This window comes from Mesoplodon mirus (assembly GCF_964341445.2).
Source record: "Mesoplodon mirus genome assembly, chromosome: 4".
NCBI classification, from domain to species: domain Eukaryota; kingdom Metazoa; phylum Chordata; class Mammalia; order Artiodactyla; family Ziphiidae; genus Mesoplodon; species Mesoplodon mirus.
Window position 1 is genome coordinate 140,674,524 of NC_138979.1, and position 20,517 is coordinate 140,695,040.

Here is a 20,517-nt window from a genome sequence, read left to right on the forward strand (position 1 = left end):
CTTATTTTAAAAAATAATGGAACATTTATATTGATTTTCTATTTTTGGCAAAGACTAAAAAGCATTATAGATCCCAGCCTCCTTTCTTAGTTGAAAAGTAAATCTTCTTATGCTATCTAATACTTTGTTCACAGGCACCTGCTGGCATGATAAATAGTCACAGTTACAGTTCCAGAGCATACTTCTTTGACAATCCAAGACGATATGATAGTGATGATGACTTGCCAAGACTGGGAAGTTCAAGAGAAGGAAGGTAGATGTACTGAATTAGTACTGACATAGATTCAAAAGAACAAATCTAAGCTTTAACCCAAATATGAAAAGGGTGATTTGCTGATATATGTCAATAAATAAGATCATTTAACATTGGAGCTTAGAACAGTAGATGTTAAACCCATGATGGGACCTGTACTATAAAGAATTATCATCTGATTCTAAGCCCATATATTACCTTTATTTGAGAAATGCCTTTGGGGGTAAAATGATACCATTTCATTGCAGGATTCCTTGTTAGTTCAGAGCTGATGGGGGTTGGTGAGCAGGGAAGAAATACTATTATAGTGATTTTATATGTTTCCATATCTAGTCTGCTGTTCAAAATCCACAGAGAAACCCTAGATAAAACTCTTGCAAAGCTTAGATGCCATAGAAAATCTTCATGTGCCCTACTTGTTCCAAAATCTTTGCAAGTCCATACCATTAGCTATGTGGCAGTGCAAAGAGAAAGCCTTAATGCACACATTAATGCTTTGAGCTTGATGTAAAAGTTTGATGTAAAGCCTTAATGCTTTGAGTTTTATGTAGCATTTTCTATAATCCTCACTTCATCTGGACAAGTTACTTAACCTCAGTTTTTTTAGTCTGTTTTCATCTGTAGGATAGGGATGATAATAGAACCTATCTGATAGGATTGTTGTAAACATTAAATGAGTGTATGTGTGTGCAAACATACTGTACATATGTACGAATATTCACATATACATATATATACACACACACAAACATGTCTTAGAATAGAACCTACTACATAATAAGCACTATATTGTTATTATCTGATAATCAAGTTCTACTACTTTTGAGTGGTATTAATTCATTATTTTCTAATATGTGATATAGAATCAATGATATTAGATAAAAGTCACTGAATTTTGTAGAGAGCCATTATGTTATTTGGCAAAGAACATATTTCAATATATTCGATACTAACTGTATTATAAAATTCATTGAAAACTAAAAATGCCAACATGACTTATTACATCCTGATCACAGTCCTTTGGCTTTTTTGCCCTTTTTTGTTGCAGTTTATCAAATTCACAAGGTTTGGGCTGGTATGGCACCATGACTGGGTGTGGCAGCAACAGTTACACAGTCTCTCCCCACCTGAATGGACCTATGACAGATACTGCTCCTTTGCTCTTTACTTGTAGTAATTTAGATATGAACAATCACCATAGCTTATATGTAACACCACAAAACTGATGGCATTACCAAGTCGTGATTCTTCAATCGTTTTCCATGAATGTGTATATCCTGTGTGTTTAAATTACATCTACATAAACATTCCATTATCTGTTGCAACCGAAAACAAAGCCTGGAAATGTGGCCGTGTCCAGTGGGGGACACGGCTGTTACTTTTGACCTCGACCTGGTAAAATGAAGTGCAGTGGAAAGTTTGGAGTGGGAGAAAAGAGGGATTAGATCTTAAGGCACTTGATGGCCTCCAAACATCCTGACTTTGGAACGTCAAATGTGTAGTTGCATATTTGCACTTTTATCTTTGTCCTGAAAGAGTACACTGCAGTCCCCAAAGTCATACCCAGTGTTCACATTGGGATATTATGTTGTACACCAAATTAGGAGGCAATTTCCCTACAAAAATCAAAGCCTGTATATTCAGCAGTGTACTCCATGTGGAATTCTTACCCAATAAAGTTTATAGTGTGAACAGTGCACAGAATGAAGGCATACAAATGTACCATTCTTTTAAAAGATCTACTAAGAAGGTTGTAATCATTGAAGATAGTTCTTTTAAGCATGATTGTACAGTACCAACTGAAATTATTCAAATAATCATTTTAAACAAATGACAGTAGTAATCCTTTACAGTGAGGACCAGCAGTGTTCTTTGGAAAGCCACAGTCATTTCTTCAAGAAGAAAGTATACCAGTCAAAATTATGTGGCTACTTTGAGTAGATTTGGTCAAGTGATTATTTTGTATGATTAAGATATATGTAGTAGTTTAAGCATGATTCTTCAAGAAAGCAATAGTAATTTTTGCATAGGGAGATTTCGGTAGAAACTTCTTGGGACTAAACAAGTTGGAGATGCATTTAAGAACTATTCATAAAATGTATAATTCTGAGTTAAAACATGAATACATTTTCAAAGGCATTCAATTTAGCTGAAACAAAATATAGATAATCTTACTTATTCCTATTGAATCAGGATTATCCTCAGGTAAATTAAATCATGATACGTTATTGCAGTGAACTCAAGTGCAATACTTTGTAAGACATGTAATTCCTCCTTTAGTTTTCACATTTTTATATCTTGTATATGGGCAAAACCAAATTAAATTTAATTCAAATTAATTCCAGCAGTAGACTAAATGAACAACTTATGTAAATGTACTAACTAGGTAAGTATAAAACCAGTGGTTCACAATATTGGAATACTTTTAGAATTACATTAAAACTGTCTTGATTGGCCTATCTTGGATCTAAAAAATAATACATGGTAGGCTAAGGTAATAGAGAATTTTAAAATGCACTTTCTACCAGTGTCTATATGGAAAGAAGTAGATGCTGAATACCTCAAGATGCCAAGGTAATGGGCACACTGGGAAGTTGTCACAACATGCTTAAAGATGACTAACTATATATACAATTGTTTGCTGATCTATTTCTTCAGAACTGGAACTAATACAACTATCCTTTTCTGTCTTTACTTTGATTAGAAAGTTATGTTTTATTTCTACTCTTACATAAAATACCTTTCAACTTTTTGATTAATTGATTCAGTAACTTCATAAAAGTATAACAATAAGTGAAACCCCAAGAAAAAAATGAAATTTATAATGCTTTTGATCTTTTGGAAGGCTGGTACACAGCCAAAGAAATTTCATCTTTTTATCATACAAAATGATTCTGAATTCAGTCAAAAGCATAAACTTATAAATGTTACTTTGGGTTTATTTATAATCAATTCTCTCAAAGCAACCAAATTATTTAAAAATTTATAGGATAGAAGTTAACCTTGGTAGTAACAGAACAACATAACATGCACTTACCTGAGTATATTTTGATTGCGACTTCAATTATTGGGTTTCTTTTCAGAATGCCAGCTATTTATTTTCCTAATAATGTTAGATATCTAATTAACTAGAACTATGTGAGAAGATCTGTGCTGCCTTTGTTAGTCCTCGGGGTTCAAAGTGATAACGTAAATTTTTTCCAGTAAAGCTTCCCTAGACTTCCCTAGATAATGCTCCTATTTGACCAGATAAGCAAAGGTTACTTTTTAAAAATATTTCAGATAAAATAACTTTGTTCTTTCAGCCGCATTAGTTGATTCTTCCAAATCTGAGATTTGTAAATTTCTTACCCCTGACCAGGGTACCTGAATTCTTGCATTTGTCTCCTTATACACATCTCCCACAATATATCACCAAAGACAAAAAAGATAAACTTCTGGCCCAATTTTTGCTTAAAAATTCCAAAGCACTAGGAGCACTTTAAGTCTGGTCTCGAAAGAAGGAGTTGTTTTAAAATCAAAGGGCTATCGATTCCCTGTTCATCCTGCACTGAAGCACATGATGACAATTTCAAACCTTCTTTTTGGTTCATTAACTAGAACAGAGAATTTCATTGCTTAAGTGTGTAATTTTACAGTGGTTAGCAGTACTTGTTTTTATCGTTTCATTTGAGTGGTCATTAATTTTGAAACTCTTGCCACTCATTATAGCTGGTAGTAGTTTTATGAAAAACGTAATTTATAGCTGAAGTGGCTTTTTTATGCATAGCTGCCTTTTTTATTGTTTAATGGTGTTTCTCAGCTATATAATCAGTTTCAAACTGGTTGTAAAAGTATAGCTGTGGCCAATGAATGTATTTATTTGTTGTTTCACTAAATTGTAACAAAACACTACTGTTAAAAATAAAAGTGTTTGTGCTTTTATCTGGAGGTCTGGTTTTCTTAATCTCTCTTAACAGACTACACCGATTGAGTTTCTATCATGTAAGGATAAGAAGCCTAGTGCTACCATAGAAAAGAGAAAAATACCTGGAGTTACAAATGACTGTATGCTTTTAGTGAGCTTACAATTACAGATCTTCCTTGGCTTATCATAAGTGAAAATGCATCTAACACACCTGGCCGACTGAACATGACAGCTTAACCTAGGCTACCTTAAACATTCTCAGAACACTTACATTAAACTACAGTTGGGCAAAACATCTAACACAAAGCCTATTTTATAAGAGTGTTGAATATCTTGTATAATTTATTGAATATGTACTGAAAGTAAAAAACCAAAATGGTCCTATGGGTCCAGAATGGTTGTGTGTGGTTTGTTTACCCTTCTGATCGCATGGCTGCCTGGGGACTGCAGTGCTGCCACTGCCCCAGATCACCACGGGGGTCATACTGCTTACTGCTAACCTGGGAAAAACAAAATTCAAAAGTGGAAGTACAGTTTCTGCTGAATGTGTGTCGCTTTTGCACCACTGTAAAGTTGAAAAATCTTAAGTTGAACTATCATTAAGTGTATAACTGTATGTACTTCACATCTAGAGGTGGTATACACTAATCAGTATTATACACGAATTTAATATGAAATGCCATAATTTAAAATACCAATACGCTATTAGATAGTACATGTTTATTTACACATTAAACCAAGAAAAATTCTTGCATGAAATAACTTACAACACCTCTCACCTTCTCCTTAGATTCTTTTTTTCCACTTATTTATTGTAGTATAATCACTTCACAATGGTGTGTTAGTTTCTGTTTTATAACAAAGTGAATCAGCTATACATATACATATATCCGCATATCTCCTCCCTCTTGCATCTCCCTCCCACCCTCCCTATCCCACCCCCTAGGTGGTCACAAAGCACCGAGCTGATCTCCCTGTGCTATGCGGCTGCTTCCCACTAGCTAGCTATTTTATATTTGGTAGTATATATAAGTCCATGCCACTCTCTCACTTTGTCCCAGCTTACCCTTCCCCCTCCCCGTATCCTCAAGTCCATTCTCTATGTCTGTGTCTTTATTCCAGTCCTGCCTCTAGGTTTTTCATGACTAGTTTTTTGGGTTTTTTTTTTTTAGATTCCATATATACGTGTTAGCATATGGTATTTGTTTTTCTGTTTCGACCTATTTCACTCTGTATGACAGACTCTAGGTCCATCCACCTCACTACAAATAACTCAATATCGTTTCTTTTTATGGCTGAGTAATATTCCATTATATATATATGTGCCACATCTTCTTTATCCATTGATCTGTCAGTGAACACTTAGGTCACTTCCATATCCTGGCTATTGTAAATAGAGCTGCAGTGAACATTGTGGTACATGACTCTTTTTGAATTATGGTTTTCTCAGGGGATATGCCCAGTAGTGGGATTGATGGGTCGTATAGTACTTCCCTTTTTAGTTTTTTAAGGAACCTCCGTACTGTTCTCCAGAGTGGATGTATCAATTTACATTCCCACAAACAGTGCAAAAGGATTCGCTTTTCTCCACACCCTCTCCAACATTTATTGTTTGTAGATTTTTTGATGAAGGCCATTCTGACTGGTGTGAGGTGATACCTCAGTGTAGTTTTTTTTTTTTTTTTTTTTTTTTTTTTTTTTTCCGTACGCGGGCCTCTCACTGTTGTGGCCTCTCCCGTTGCGGAGCACAGGCTCCGGATGCGCAGGCTCAGCGGCCATGGCTCACGGGCCCAGCCGCTCCGCGGCATATGGGATCCTCCCAGACCGGGGCACGAACCCGTATCCCCTGCATCGGCAGGCGGACTCTCAACCACTGCGCCACCAGGGAGGCCCCTCAGTGTAGTTTTGATTTGCGTTTCTCTAATGATTAGTGATATTGACCATTCTTTCATGTGTTTGTTGGCCATCTGTATATCTTCTTTGGAGAAATGTCTATTTAGGTCTTCTGCCCATTTTTAGATTGGATTGTTTGTTTTTTTGATATTGAGTTGCATGAGCTGCTTGTAAATTTTGGGAGTTAATCCTTTGTACAAATTTTCTCCCATTATGAGGGTTGTCTTTTCATCTTGTTTATGGTTTCCTTTGCTGTGCAAAAGCTTTTAAGTTTCATTAGGTCCCATGTGTTTATTTTTGTTTTTATTTCCATTTCTCTAGGAGGTGGGTCAAAAAGGATCTTGCTGTGATTTATGTCATAGAGTGTTCTGCCTGTGTTTTCCTCTAAGAGTTTGATAGCATCTGGCCTTACATTTAGGTCTTTAATCCATTTTGAGCTTATTTTTGTGTGTGGTGTTAGGGAGTGTTCTAATTTCATTCTTTTACATGTAGCTGTCAAGTTTTCCCAGCACCACTTATTGAAGAGGTTGTCTTTTCTCCATTGTATATTCTTGCCTCCTTTATCAAAGATAAGGTGACCATATGTGCATGGGTTTATCTCTGGGCTTTCTATCCTGTTCCATTGATCTATCTTTCTGTTTTTGTTCCAGTACCATACTGTCTTGATTACTGTAGCTTTGTAGTATAGTCTGAAGTCTGGGAACCTGATTCCTCCAGCTCCATTTTTCTTTCTCAAGATTGCTTTAGCTATTTGGGGTCTTTTGTGTTTCCATACAAATTCTGAAATTCTTTGTTCTAGTTCTGTGAAAAATGCCATTGGTAGTTTGATAGGGATTGCATTGAATCTGTAGATTGCTTTGAGTAGTATAGTCATTTTCACAATATCTTCCAATCCAAGAACATGGACTATCTCTCCACCTGTTTCTATCATCTTTAACTTCTTTCATCAGTGTCTTATAGTTTTCTGCTTACAGGTCTTTTGTCTCCTTAGATAGGTTTATTCCTAGGTATTTTATTCTTTTTGTTGCAGTGGTAAATGGGAGTGTTTCCTTAATTTCTCTTTCAGATTTTTCATCATTAGTATATAGGAATGCCAGAGATTTCTGTGCATTAACTTTGTATCCTGCTACTTTACCAATTTGTTGATTAGCTCTAGTAGTTTTCTAGTAGCATCTTTAGGATTCTCTATGTATAGTATCATGTCATCTGCAAACAGTGACAGCTTGACTTCTTCTTTTCTGATTTGGATTCCTTTTATTGCTTTTTCTTCTCTGCTGTGGCTAAAACTACCAAAACAATGTTGAATAATAGTGGTAAGAGTGGACAACCTTGTCTTTTTCCTGATCTTACTGTAAATGGTTTCAGTTTTTCACCCTTGAGAAAGATGTTGGCTGTGGGTTTTTCATATATATGGCCTTTATTATGTTGAGGTAAGTCCCCTCTATGCCTATCTTCTGGAGGGTTTTTATCATAAATGGGTGTCGAATTTTGTCGAAAGCTTTTTCTGCATCTATTGAGATGATCATACGGTTTTTCTCCTTCAATTTGTTAATATGGTTTATCACATTGATTGATTTGCATATATTGAAGAATCCTTGCATTCCTGGATAAATCCCACTTGATCATGGTGTATGATCTTTTTAATGTGCTGTTGGATTCTGTTTGCTAGTACTTTGTTGAGGATTTTTGCATCTATATTCATCAGTAATATTGGCCTGTAGTTTTCATTTTTGGGACATCTTTGTATGGTTTTGGTATCAGGGTGATGGTGGCCTCGTTAAATGAGTTTGGGAGTGTTCCTCCCTCTGCTATATTTTGGAAGAGTTTGAGAAGGATAGGTGTTAGTTCTTCTCTAAATGTTTGATAGGATTCGCCTGTGAAGGCATCTGGTCCTGGGCTTTTTTTTTGTTGGAAGATTTTTAATCACAGTCACAGTTTCAGTGCTTATGATTGGTCTGTTTATATTTTCTGTTTCTTCCTGGTTCAGTCTCAGAAGGTTGTGTTTTTCTAAGAATTTGTCCATTTCTTCCAGGTGGTCCATTTTATTGGCATATAGTTGCTTGTGGTAATCTCTCATGTTCCTTTGTATTTCTGCAGTGTCAGTTATTACTTCTCCTTTTTCATTTCTAATTCTATTGATTTGAGTCTTCTCCCTTTTTTTCTTCATGAGTCTGGCTAGTGATTTATCAATTTTGTTTATCTTCTCAACGAACCAGCGTTTAGTTTTATTGATTTTTGCCATTGTTTCCTTCATTTCTTTTTCATTTATTTCTGATCTGATCTTTATGATTTCTTTCCTTCTGCTAACTTTGATTTTTTTTTGTTCTTCTTTCTCTAATTGCTTTAGGTGTAAGTTTAAGTTGTTTATTTGAGACGTTTCTTGAGATAGGACTGTATTGCTATAAACTTCCCTCTTAGAACTGCTTTTGCTGTATCCCATAGGTCATCGTGTTTTCATTGTCATTTGTTTCTAGGTATTTTTTTATTTCCTCTTTGATTTCTTCAGTGATCTCTTGGTTATTTATTAGTGTATTGTTCAGCCTCGATGTATTTGTATTTTTTACAGATTTTTTCCTGTAATTGATATCTAGTCTCATAGCGTTTTGGTCGGAAAAGACACTTGATATCATTTCAATTTTCTTAAATTTACCAAGGCTTGATTTGTGAACAAGATATAATCTATCCTGGAGAATGTTCCATGAGCACTTGAGAAGAAAGTGTATTCTGTTGTTTTTGGGTGGAAGGTCCTATAAATATCAATTAATTCCATCTTATTTAATTTATCATTTAAAGCTTGTGTTTCCTTATTTATTTTCATTTTGAATGATATGTCCATTGGTGAAAGTGGGCTGTTCAATTCCCCTACTATGATTGTGTTAGTGTCGATTTCCCCTTTTATGGCTGATATGTTTTGAGCTGCCTATGTATTGAGGTGCTCCTATGTTGGGTGCATAAATATTTACAACTGTTATATCTTCTTCTTGGATTAATCCCTTGATCATTATGTAGTGCCCTTCTTTGTTTCTTCCAATAATGTTTATTTTAAAGTCTATTTTGTCTTATATGAGAATTGCTACTTCTGCTTTCTTTTGATTTCCATTTGCATGGAATACCTTTTTCCATCCCCTCAGTTTCAGTGTGTATGTGTCCCTAGTTCTGAAGTGGGTCTCTTGTAGATAGCATATATATGGGTCTTATTTTTGTATCCATTCAGCCAGTGTATGTCTTTTGGTTGGAGCATTTAATCCATTTACATTTAAGGTAATTATTGATATGTATGTTCCTATTACCATTTTCTTCATTGTTTTGGGTTTATTATTGTAGGTGTTTTCCATCTCTTGTGTTTCCTATCTAGAGAAGTTCCTTTAGCATTTGTTGTAAAGCTGGTTTGGTGGTGCTGAATTCTCTTAGCTTTTGCTCGTCTGTAAAGGTTTTAATTTCTCCATTGAATCTGAATGAGATCCTTGCTGGGTAGAGTAATCGTGGTTGTAGGTTTTTCCCTTTCATCACTTTACATATGTCCTGCCACTCCGTTCTGGCTTGCAGAGTTTCTGCTGAAAGATCAGCTGTTAACCTTATGGGGATTCCCTTGTGTGTTATTTTTTTCCTTGCCGCTTTTAGTATTTTTCTTTGTGTTTAATTTTTGATAGCTTGATTAATATGTGTCTTGGCATGTTTCTCCTTGGATTTATCCTGTATGGGACTCTCTATGCTTCCTGGGCTTGATTGACTATTTCCTTTTGCCATATTAGGGAAGTTTTCAACTATAATCTCTTCAGTATTTTCTCAGTCACTTTCTTTTTTTCTTCTTCTTCTGGGACCCCTATAATTAGAATGTTGGTGCGTTTAATGTTGTCCCAGAGGTCTCTAAGACTGTCCTCATTTCTTTTCATCCTTTTTTCTTTATTCTGCTCTGCAGTAGTTATTCCCACTATTTTATCTTCCAGGTCACTTATCTGTTCTCCTGCCTCATTTATTCTGCTGTTGATCCCTTCTAGAGAGTTTTTAATTTCATTTATTGTGTTGTTCATCACGGTTCACTTGCTCTTTAGTTCTTCTAGGTCCTTGTTAAATGTTTCTTGTATTTTGTCCATTCTATTTCCAACATTTTGGATCATCTTTACTATCATTGCTCTGAATTCTTTTTCAGGTAGACTGCCTATTTCCTCTTCATTTGTTTGCCCTGGTGGGTTTTTACCTTGCTCCTTCATCTGCTGTGTGTTTCTTTGTCTTCTCATTTTGCTTAACTTACTGTATTTGGGGTCTCTTTTTCACAGGCTACAGGTTCGTAGTTTCCGTTGTTTTTGGTGTCTTTCCCCAGTGACTAAGCTTGGTTCAGTGGGTTGTGTAGGCTTCCTGGTGGAGGGGACTAGTGCCTGTGTTCTGGTGGATGAGGCTGGGTCTTGTCTTTCTGGTGGGCAGGTCCGCGTCTGGTGGTGTGTTTTGGGGTGTCTGTGACCTTATTATGATTTTAGGCAGCCTGTCTGCTAATGGGTGGGGTTATGTTCCTGTCTTGCTAGTTGTTTGGCATAGGGTGTCCAGCACTGTAGCTTGCTGGTTGTTGAGTGGAACTGGGTCTTGGTGTTGAGATGGAGATCTCTGGGAGAGCTTTTGCCATTTGATATTACATGGAGCCAGAAGGTCTCTGGTGGACCAATGTCCTGAATGCGGCTCTCCCTCCTCAGAGGCACACGCCTGACACCCGGCCAGAGCACCAAGACCCTGTCCGTCCCATGACTCAGAAGAAAAGGAAGAAAAAAAGAACGAGAAAAAGAAAAAAAGAAAAGAAAAGAAAGCTATTAAAATAAAAAATAGGGCTTCCCTGGTGGCTCAGTGGTTGAGAGTCTGCCTTCCGATGCCTGGGACATGGGTTCGTGCCCCAGTCCGGGAAGATCCCACGTGCTGCGGAGCGGCTGGGCCCGTGAGCCATGGCCACTGAGCCTGCGTGTCCAGAGCCTGTGCTCCACAACGGGAGAGGCCACAACAGTGAGAGGCCTGCATCCTGCAAAAAAAATAAAATAAAATAAAATAAAATAAAAAATAAATATTAAATATAAAATAAATTTAAAAGTAGTCAAAAAAAAAAGAGAAAAAAGAAAGAGAAAGAAAGAAGAGAGCAACCAAACCAAAAGACAATTCCACCAGTGATAACAAGCGCTAAAAAGTATACTAAAAAAAAAAAAAAGGACAGAACCCTAGGACAAATGGTAAAAGTAAAGCTATACAGACAAAATCACACAAAGAAACATACAGACTCACAGAAAGCGAATAAGGAAATATATATATATTTTTTTTTTTAAAAAAAAGGAGCAAGAGAACAACCAAATTAATAAACAAATCTACCAATGATAATAAACTCTAAATACTAAGGTAAACATAAAACCAGAATAAATTAGATGCAGAAAGCAAACCCCAAGTCTACAGTTGCTCCCAACGTCCACCGCCTCAATTTTGGGATGATTATCTATTAAGGTGTTCCACAGATGCAGGGTACATCAAGTTGATTGTGGAGATTTAATCCGCTGCTCCTGAGGCTGCTGGGAGACATTTCCCTTTCTCTTCTTTGTTCGCATAGCTCCTGGGGTTCAGCCTTGGATTTGGCCCCGTCTCTGTGTGTAGGTCGCCTGAGGGCATCTGTTCCCCGCTCAGATAGGATGGGGTTAAAGGAGCCGCTGATTCGGGGACTCTGGGTCACTCAGGCGGGGGTGGGGGGAGGAAGGGGTACAGATGCGGGGCGAGCCTGCGGTGGCAGAGGCCGGCATGACGTGGCACCAGCCTGAGGCACGCCGTGTGTTCTCTTGGGGAAATTGTCCCTGGATCACGGGACCCTGGCAGTGGCAGGCTGCATAGGCTCCCGGGAGGGGAGGCGTGGATAGTGACCTGTGCTTGCACACAGGCTTCTTGGTGGCAGTAGCAGCAACCTTAGTGTTTCATGCCCGTCTCTGGGGTCCGTGCTGATAGCTGCAGCTTGCGCCAGTCTCTGGAGCTCCTTTAAGCAGCGCTCTTAATCCCTTCTCCTCGCGCACCCGAAAACAATGGTCTCTTGCCTCTTCGGCAGCTCCAGAATTTTTCCTGGACTCCCTCCCAGCTAGCCGTGGCGCACTAGCCCTTCAGGCTGTGTTCACACAGCCAACCCCAGTACTCTCCCTGGGATCTGACCTCCTAAGCCCGAGCCTCAGCTCCCAGCCCCCGCCCGCCCCGGCGGGTGAGCAGACAAGCCTCTCGGGCTGGTGAGTGCTGGTCGGCACCGATCCTCTGTGCGGGAATCTCTCCACTTTGCCCTCCGCACCCCTGTTGCTGCGCTCTCCTCCGTGGCTCCGAAATCCCCCTCCCCGCCCCATCTCCGCCCGCGAAGGGCCTTCCCAGTCTGTGGAAACCTTTCCTCCTTCACAGCTCCCTCCCCGAGGTGCAGGTCCCGTCCCTATTCTTTTGTCTCTGTTTTTTCTTTTTTCTTTTGCCCTACCCAGGTACTTGGGGAGTTTCTTGCCTTTTGGGAAGTCTAAGGTCTTCTGCCAGCATTCAGTAGGTGTTCTGTAGGAGTTGTTCCACATGTAGTTGTATTTCTGATGTATTTGTGGGGAGGAAGGTGATCTCCACATCTCACTCCTCCACGATCTTGAAGGTCTCTCTCCCCCTTAGATTGTTAAACAGGTATAAATTTATGTAGCCCATAATTCTGGGCAGCTCTTTGATTATTCAAGAAATTCTTCAGTGATGTTTTCCCCTGAAAGAAGAGTTCTTACCACTTTTTCCATAATAGGCCCCTTACATAACTTGCCAAAACCACACACAATTTTGAATACAGTTTGAGAAGTTTTATTGACCCCCCGCCAAAATCCACAAATCCTTGGGCATCTACTGACTCTTACTGTAAAGAATATTTGGAGTGAAGAAGGTATGACCATTAATATAATGAAGTTGTCACTTTAAAAGCAATTTATTCAACAAACATTTATTAAGTGTTCATATGCCAAAAACTATGCTATGAAGATGCAGAAATGGATAAAGTTCCTTTTCCTGCCCTTAAGGAGCTCACATTCTAGTAAAGGAAACTTTAAACAACAAAAACAATACAGTACAATAAGTGACACAATAGAGGTAGGTTGTAATTACAGTGGTGACACAAAAGAGGAAGTCAGATGATCCTCCTTGGATGGAACAAGGGCAGAGGTGTTGCTTTGTGCTGGGCCTGCAAGGATACACAGAAATTTTCCAGGTGGGGAAGGATGGCTAGGGCACTTGATAGAAAGAGAATAGCAGGTACCAAGGTGTGGAGGCCTGACTATGCTGCATCTGATGAACTGTGTGTTTTTAGCAGAACATGGGGTCGGGGGAGCAGAAAGACCCATATCAGAGAAGCTTGTACACCAAGGAAAGGGGTTTGGCTTCCTCCTAAAGCCTCATGAAATCTCTGAGGTGTGTTAAGCAGGGAGCAACGTTGTTTGAGTGCTTCTAGAAAGCCCACTTTGGTAGCATTGTGGGGCAAAAGAAAGGAGAAAGGAAACAGGCTTGGGACAAGGAGAAAGGTTCATATTTAGAGAACAGCAGTGAAAATGGAAAGACAGTGATATATCAGAAACATGGAGATAAAATCCTTAGAGATTAGACATTGGCTGGACAGGGGAGAAGTGGAGGAGAGAAGTGAGCCTAGAGAATTTAGATGATGATGGTTCTAAAATTAACCAAAGGAAGAAACACAGGCATAAGAGTGGGTTTAGGGGAGAATGACTTTTTAAGACACCCACAGGTGTCTATGGGACGACCAATTGAAGATGTGTAGAAGGCAAATGGACTGAGAAGTCTGGGGTAAAGATAAGGATTTAGAGGTCATTTAATTGGAAGGACTCAAGAGTGAGAAGTGGTGGTGGTGAAGAGAGCAGGAATGAAAGCCTGAGGAATAACTTAAAGAATAAATGAAAGAGGCACCCAGGAGTGAGTGAAATATAAGGAACCCAGGGGAAAAAAGCTTTTTAAAGAAGGGGCTATCAACAGTGTCTAATGCAGAAAAAAAGGTCAAGTAAGAAATGGCTTGTGAACAAAACCATGGATTTAGAATTGGGATTTTAGACTTCAAAGTACAATATTGTTAAGAACTACTGAGCCAAAAGCCAAATTTCAGTTAAGGAGCAAGTGGAGGGTGACAAAGTGAAGATAGGAATATTCTTTCAAAAAGATTAGCTGTTTAAGAAAAAAAAAAAGGGCAGGGACATAAAATGAGAGTTAGGGAGGTATACAGGTGAAATAACCATTTAAACCGATCTACCATATTTTCAGAGTACTACAAATGTCCTTATAGTTTTATATTTGGCGCTCACTTCATAGTTCTTTGAGTTCTTTGAGAATAATGACTTAATAGTAGGTTAGTATCTTTCTTCTCCTGCCGTATTCAAATGAGGGGGAAAAGGAAAATATGACATATATTGTGAAACTTAGTTCTGTGATTATTAATTTAAATATACTGACTACATTTTCATACATTCATTCAACGAATATTTACTGGACACCTACTATGTGTTTGACACTGTACCAGGCCTTATGGACATAGAGAAAAAGTATACAGTAGTATAAAGTGGCATTTCTAAGCCATTATATAAATAAACCCTGCTTTATTAATAATGTTACATCTCAACATGATATACCTGCTAAGACACACAGAGAGGGCCCATGACTTTGAGGTATACAGTTTCTTTTTTCCCTACAATTACCATGTGATATAAATTCCTAAACCCCTTCATATATTTTTTATCACTGAAGGTCTTTCCTTAATGAAAACCACTAAAAATTACAGTTTAGTTTTTGGGAGAAAAAAGAAATGAACATCATGTACAAAACCCAAAAATTATATGCCTTATGACTACACAGATCGAGCATTAAAAGGGTAACAAAACTCAAAAAGAATTTTAGATTGGAACTCAAAATGATTCCTGATTCTAAGGCTTATAGTATTATATAGTTCCAGATTTTTTTTCCTGAAAAAAATCATTAAAAAATTATTCACACTGAAGTGTTCATGGTTCAAAGGGCACAATGCCTGTAACTGACTTTCAAATGATTGAGGAAAAATAGTATACGTGTGTATGTATACAGAGAGAGCATGAGAGATAAAGCAAATATAAACAATTAAGGAATCTGGTAAAAGAGTTCTTTGTACTATCCTGGAAACATTTCTGTAATTTGAAATTATATAAAAATAAAAAGTTTCCCCAAAATTTTATTCAGAATTAGGGAAAGTATTATGAGAATAAATATATAAATCTATTCAACTTTTCACACTGTTTAGAAATCCCCTATGCCTTTGAGTTATCATTGTATCTTTCTACACACCAAAATAAGCCAATCAAAATAGCAATATAATTCTAGAACTGATTTGTTTCATACCAAAGTATTGTAGGGTTGCCAGATAAAACACAGGACTCCCAGTTAAATTTGAATTTTAAAGGAGGAATAATTTTTTGGTATAAGTTTGTCCCAAATATTGCATGGAACATACTTGTATTAAAAAACTACTTGTTGTTTATCTGAAATTTAAATTTAACTAGGCATTCTGTATTTTTATTTACTAAATCTGGTCACCCTAAATGTTGAAAAATTTTAGGCTGTTAATAATGGGTCATCATGAGCCTGCTTAGCATTTTCCTATAAATGCTTGTCACATTGGCCATAGTTTTATTTATATTACATCTTCTTACACAAAATTATTAAAACATCATTTACTTAGGGTATATATGAATTTGATAATCCTGATTTTACTTAATATTAAACTTTAAAAGTTGTACCACATTATCAAAGTTTTACTTTTACTCACAATAATATTATACATAGACTTAACACAATTTTAAAAATTGTTTACTTAAAACAATATAATTCCCTTTTACAAAAGCAGCTTTATATAAAATGTTTGGCTTAAGACTGTCATTGCTATTAATGCCTTTGAACGAAATTCCACTCTTTGGCCTCCGTTGTCCAAAAACAGGCACATTTCAACTTGTTTTCTTTAATGAATATTTTGTAACAAGTTCCTGAAGTTTTCTAATTCTTTCACACTTGTTGAAATTCTGTAACCAAAAAAAATTTCACTTAGAAACGATTTTAGATAACTTTTCTCTATAAGTTATTCACTTTCCATTTTCAGAACACAGAAAAAAATTTAAGTAATTTCTTTCAGCAAATGTAAAGGGGCATAAACCATTTAATCTATTTTGATGCACTTCAGTTTTTTTTTTAACATCTTTATTGGAGTATAATTGCTTTACAATGGTGTGCTAGTTTCTGCTTCATAACAAAGTGAATCAGCTATACATATACATATATCCCCATATCTCCTCCCTCTTGCGTCTCCCTCCCACCCTCCCTATCCCACCCCTCTAGGTGGTCACAAACCACCGAGCTGATCTCCCTGTTCTATGTGGCTGCTTCCCACTAGCTATTTTACATTTGGTGATGCACTTCAGTTCTTAATCTGACATGTCAAAACTAAGATAATATTGCCCAGAAATTAGCTATTTTTAATTATTCATAACTTAGTATTAAAGTTTCAAAATGTAAAATTATAAACTATGTAAGTATTAAAATATTAGGATATTTTAAGAATTCAGAAGTATATTCATATGCTTAGTATTTAAAGTACATAGATATAAAGTATATAAGCAGTAAAATATGTATTTTAAATATGCATAAGTATATGAACACTTAAACTAATCAATATACCATATTTAGTAAATATACAAAGAATCAAAGCCTTTGGACTATAAAGAGTGAGAACAGTAATTGTGTGATCAAATTGTTTTCACTTTTATAAAAAAGTAAAGATTGTTATTTTAAGTTTACTTTAGCTCTGTTCTCAACCATGAAAAAAGTTGCAAAGTACTCAAATATAACTGTCAAGCTTCTGTATACTAGAGAATAATTTTGAAGGTCAATTACATCAAACCCAAAATATTAGTCATAATTTTTTTAAGTGAAGTAATGTAGTCCTTAGAAAATGTTATTTTAATAAATCTCTGCATTCTTTAGATAAAATAGGCTAGAAGAAATTTATCTATACTTAAATTTTATAATGTAAGTTCCTTATTTCAAGCTTATTTTCTAATCATTTTGATGCAAATTATTTTTAAAAGAACTATTAACCTTTTTACACAATGGTGAATTCACATGGAAATTTTATGTGTACACCTATATTACACAACATGACTTTGCCAGGACCTTCAAAAACACATTTGAGCAGCACAAATACTTTTAAATAATATAGAAAAAATATACAGTTTCAGCAAGATGAATATTGAAGTCCACTCAGTGAATTAATGATTATAAAAGTCAACAGATGAAAATAAAGAATATTATTTAATGATTGCGTGTATCTACAAAGTTATTTCATAAGATCACAGAATTCTGTAGTGAGATAATTTCACTAAAAAAGGTATTTCTTACCCAGTTTTATCTGAAAGTATACATGTTGCATTAGACTTACTTGGCTAGCAGAAACAATTTTGGTAGAAACTAACCTTCCAAATGCATTAAATAATGATACTATTTCTTGTCTGGTTAGATGGAATTCATAACTGGGCCCACTTTCTGGCATATTTGCAATAAGTTTCTCAGAAAACAAGATCTTCAGAGCAGTGCCCAAACCCTGAGTCTATAATAAAAACAAGAAAAAAAGAAAAATCAGAAAATTCTTTGTGCAAAGAATGAAAATAGGATTGAGCTTGATATGCTTACCTGAAGCTTTCCCCACAGTCGACATTTCAAACAACCAACACAATCCATGATTCTTGAAATATTTCTAAAATGCAGTCGAAAGTCCTCCTAAAAATAATTAAAATTTTATTAAAATATAGTATACAGTCAAATACTAAGTATTTCTGAGTGCCTTCTATGTGCCTCACAGTATGCAAGGCACTGGAGGGCACCAAAGTGGGGAACAGAACTGAAGTCAACATCCACGAAGTACCTCCTACACACCGGAATCTTTACATATACAATTTCATTTCATCTTCACCACAAATCCAAAAGTAGATATCATTATAGTCTACACCTAATGAATTAAAAAAACAAGGTTCAGAGAGGTTACATAACTTGCCTAAATTCCCATATCTAGTAAACAGCAAATCTAGACCCCAGCCTGCCTGCCTCCAAAACTAGACTATTTATAAATATACACAAAGGTAACTGAGTTGAGATGTTCTGTTGTATGTGATTATTAACCATATGCCAATATCAGGGGAGGGGGGCGGGGGTCGTATGACATCATTTACCAAAAAAAGAAAGAGGAAAAAAACAAAGGAGGATGAAGAACCTAGGGGGATAAAGACGGGAATAAAGACACAGACCTACTAGAGAATGGACTTGAGGATATGGGGATGGGGAAAGGTAAGCTGTGACAAAGTGAGAGAGTGGCATGGACATATATACACTACCAAACGTGAAATGGATAGCTGGTGGGAAGCAGCCACATAGCACAGGGAGATCAGCTCGGTGCTTTGTGACCACCTAGAGGGGTGGGATAGGGAGGGTGGGAGGGAGACGAAAGAGGGAGGAGATATGGAAGCATTGTGTAAATGTATAACTGATTCACTTTGTTATGGAGCGGAAACTAACACGCCATTGTGGAGCAATTATACTCCAATAAAGATGTTTTAAAAAAAAACAAAACAAAGGAGGGAGGGAGGAATAAAAACCTTTGGTTTCATAATAGTTAAATTAAAACCCTTCTCTCTGGTATTAATTAGGTAAATCAACCAGACCTTTGATTATTATTGACATTATTATCACAAAAAAATATATAGAATATAGTGAAATCCATGTACCCTCCACCAAGTTTCAGAAAGAAACCATTACAATGAAGCCTCCTATGTATCCCTTCAAAGTCCCATATCCCACCTTCTATAACTATTCTGAATTTGGTGTTTATCATTCCTTTTTTATCTTTATACTTTTAATAGATATATATATATCCATGAACACTAGGGTATTATATTGTTTATAAAAGGGCAACATGCATTAAACTCATCCAAAAGTAGTACATGTCTTTAAGGAATAAAAAAGAAAGAAGGGAAGCCAAGAACATATCCTTCTTTTACTACAGTGGAAATTATTAATTAATCCTCCAAGTGACTCCCTCTGTCCTGAATTTATAGCTTACAGTACTTGAAACAGGAAATTTGACATACAGTTCAGATGGAACATTCATTATACCAAATGGCCTATAACTTTGGAAGCATATAATGTTTTGTTGTTTTTCTTACGTGACAAACCACACACTGGGCTCAATCAAAAGAGAACAAGACCAAAGATCTAAAAATGGGAATAAATCAGCAAAGATTGGAACCTGCTATTCAAAGCAGACCTCAATTCATACTCTGGGGACAGTCTTTCCCCCATGCTTCATTCAGTCTGAGACTTTGAAACAGCCATTACATGTATTAATAAAAGATTTACAATAGGATCCCAGATCTTAAATCTTATTGATCTAATACAAAGCCCAAATAATTAATATTAAATGTCACCATATGTTAGCAATATTCTATATCTTGTGTTTCTGTACCTTTTGGACTGAGTTCAGTAGAGGTCATTCTAATTTTAAACATACTTAGAAAAAATATTTACCCAGCAATATTTCCCTAAGTAGATTTTTGGTGATTTGAGGTTTCCTTTAAACTTGTGTTTCAACCTTGAATTAAAGGAAATTCACACTTTTAACATTAATAACAGAGCACTAAAATTAAAGTGGATGTTCTCATCCAATGAGGGGCTGACCTCTGGAGGATTTAATAGTTGGTATAAGAGTCTACAAAATCCCTGTGTAGACAAGCATTTGTTTATAGATAGAGCAAATAGCTCACATGTATGCACTATAAATTTCCAAATGGATATAAATTTTATTAATAAAACACAACTTTTACTTTAAAAGTGTTACTAAATGCATAGTGGATTTTTGGCAGTTATATTTTCACAATCAATAGATACTAAAAACACTACTGTCATGGGGAGAGGCCTTGAAAGTTCTTGACTTAGACTCGTAAAGGTTGGAAGCCTCTATCTGAAATGATTGTGCTTCCTTTTGAACACATTGTCTAACCTTGGTATTTGAATCTATGTTCACTAATTCAAACACTTGAATATGGCAGCTCTTGAGTAAATCCCTATGTGGCATGTACAGAGAATAAACGTGGTTGCTTACAAGAGCCAAAATAACATCGCAAAATTAAAACCAAGCACAATTGCTTAAATGTAATTAATATGCTAGAACCTCATTAATAAGCTAGAAATTTACTAGATCAGAACAAGGAGAAAATGCTTGTGACTTCCACAAATGACAATCAATGTCCAATAACCTGAGTATGTTCTAAAGTTAACCCGGATTAGAAAAATGTATGATCCTTAAAATAACCAGAACCTAAATCATTTACAAATTCTCCTTGTTAATTTACACAGTTTTGGAGTCAATACTTAAAATTATAGTCAG

At 36.3% G+C, this 20,517-nt stretch overlaps 2 protein-coding genes across 3 annotated transcripts in view; one reads left to right on the forward strand and one right to left on the reverse strand.

Annotated features, from left to right (window-relative positions):
• GPR137C (G protein-coupled receptor 137C) overlaps positions 1-1,516 on the forward strand; it is a gene marked incomplete at its 5' end in the record, with an annotated part of 52,352 nt that extends 50,836 nt beyond the window's left edge. The window contains 2 exon segments of the mRNA XM_082618849.1: positions 135-253; positions 1,302-1,516. Of these exon segments, the coding sequence (XP_082474975.1) occupies positions 135-253; positions 1,302-1,479 (297 nt within the window). The 3' untranslated portion in view covers positions 1,480-1,516.
• An 11,473-nt stretch (positions 1,517-12,989) lies between these two features.
• The window catches only part of ERO1A (endoplasmic reticulum oxidoreductase 1 alpha), a 44,979-nt gene continuing 37,451 nt past the window's right edge, over positions 12,990-20,517 (reverse strand). For both annotated transcript variants that reach the window (XM_082617418.1, XM_082617419.1), the window contains 3 exons: positions 17,772-17,858; positions 17,555-17,688; positions 12,990-16,108 (listed from right to left, as the gene is read on the reverse strand). In XM_082617418.1, coding sequence (XP_082473544.1) covers positions 16,048-16,108; positions 17,555-17,688; positions 17,772-17,858 — 282 coding nt within the window. In that variant the 3' untranslated portion in view covers positions 12,990-16,047. The remainder of the gene's footprint in view (positions 16,109-17,554; positions 17,689-17,771; positions 17,859-20,517) is intronic.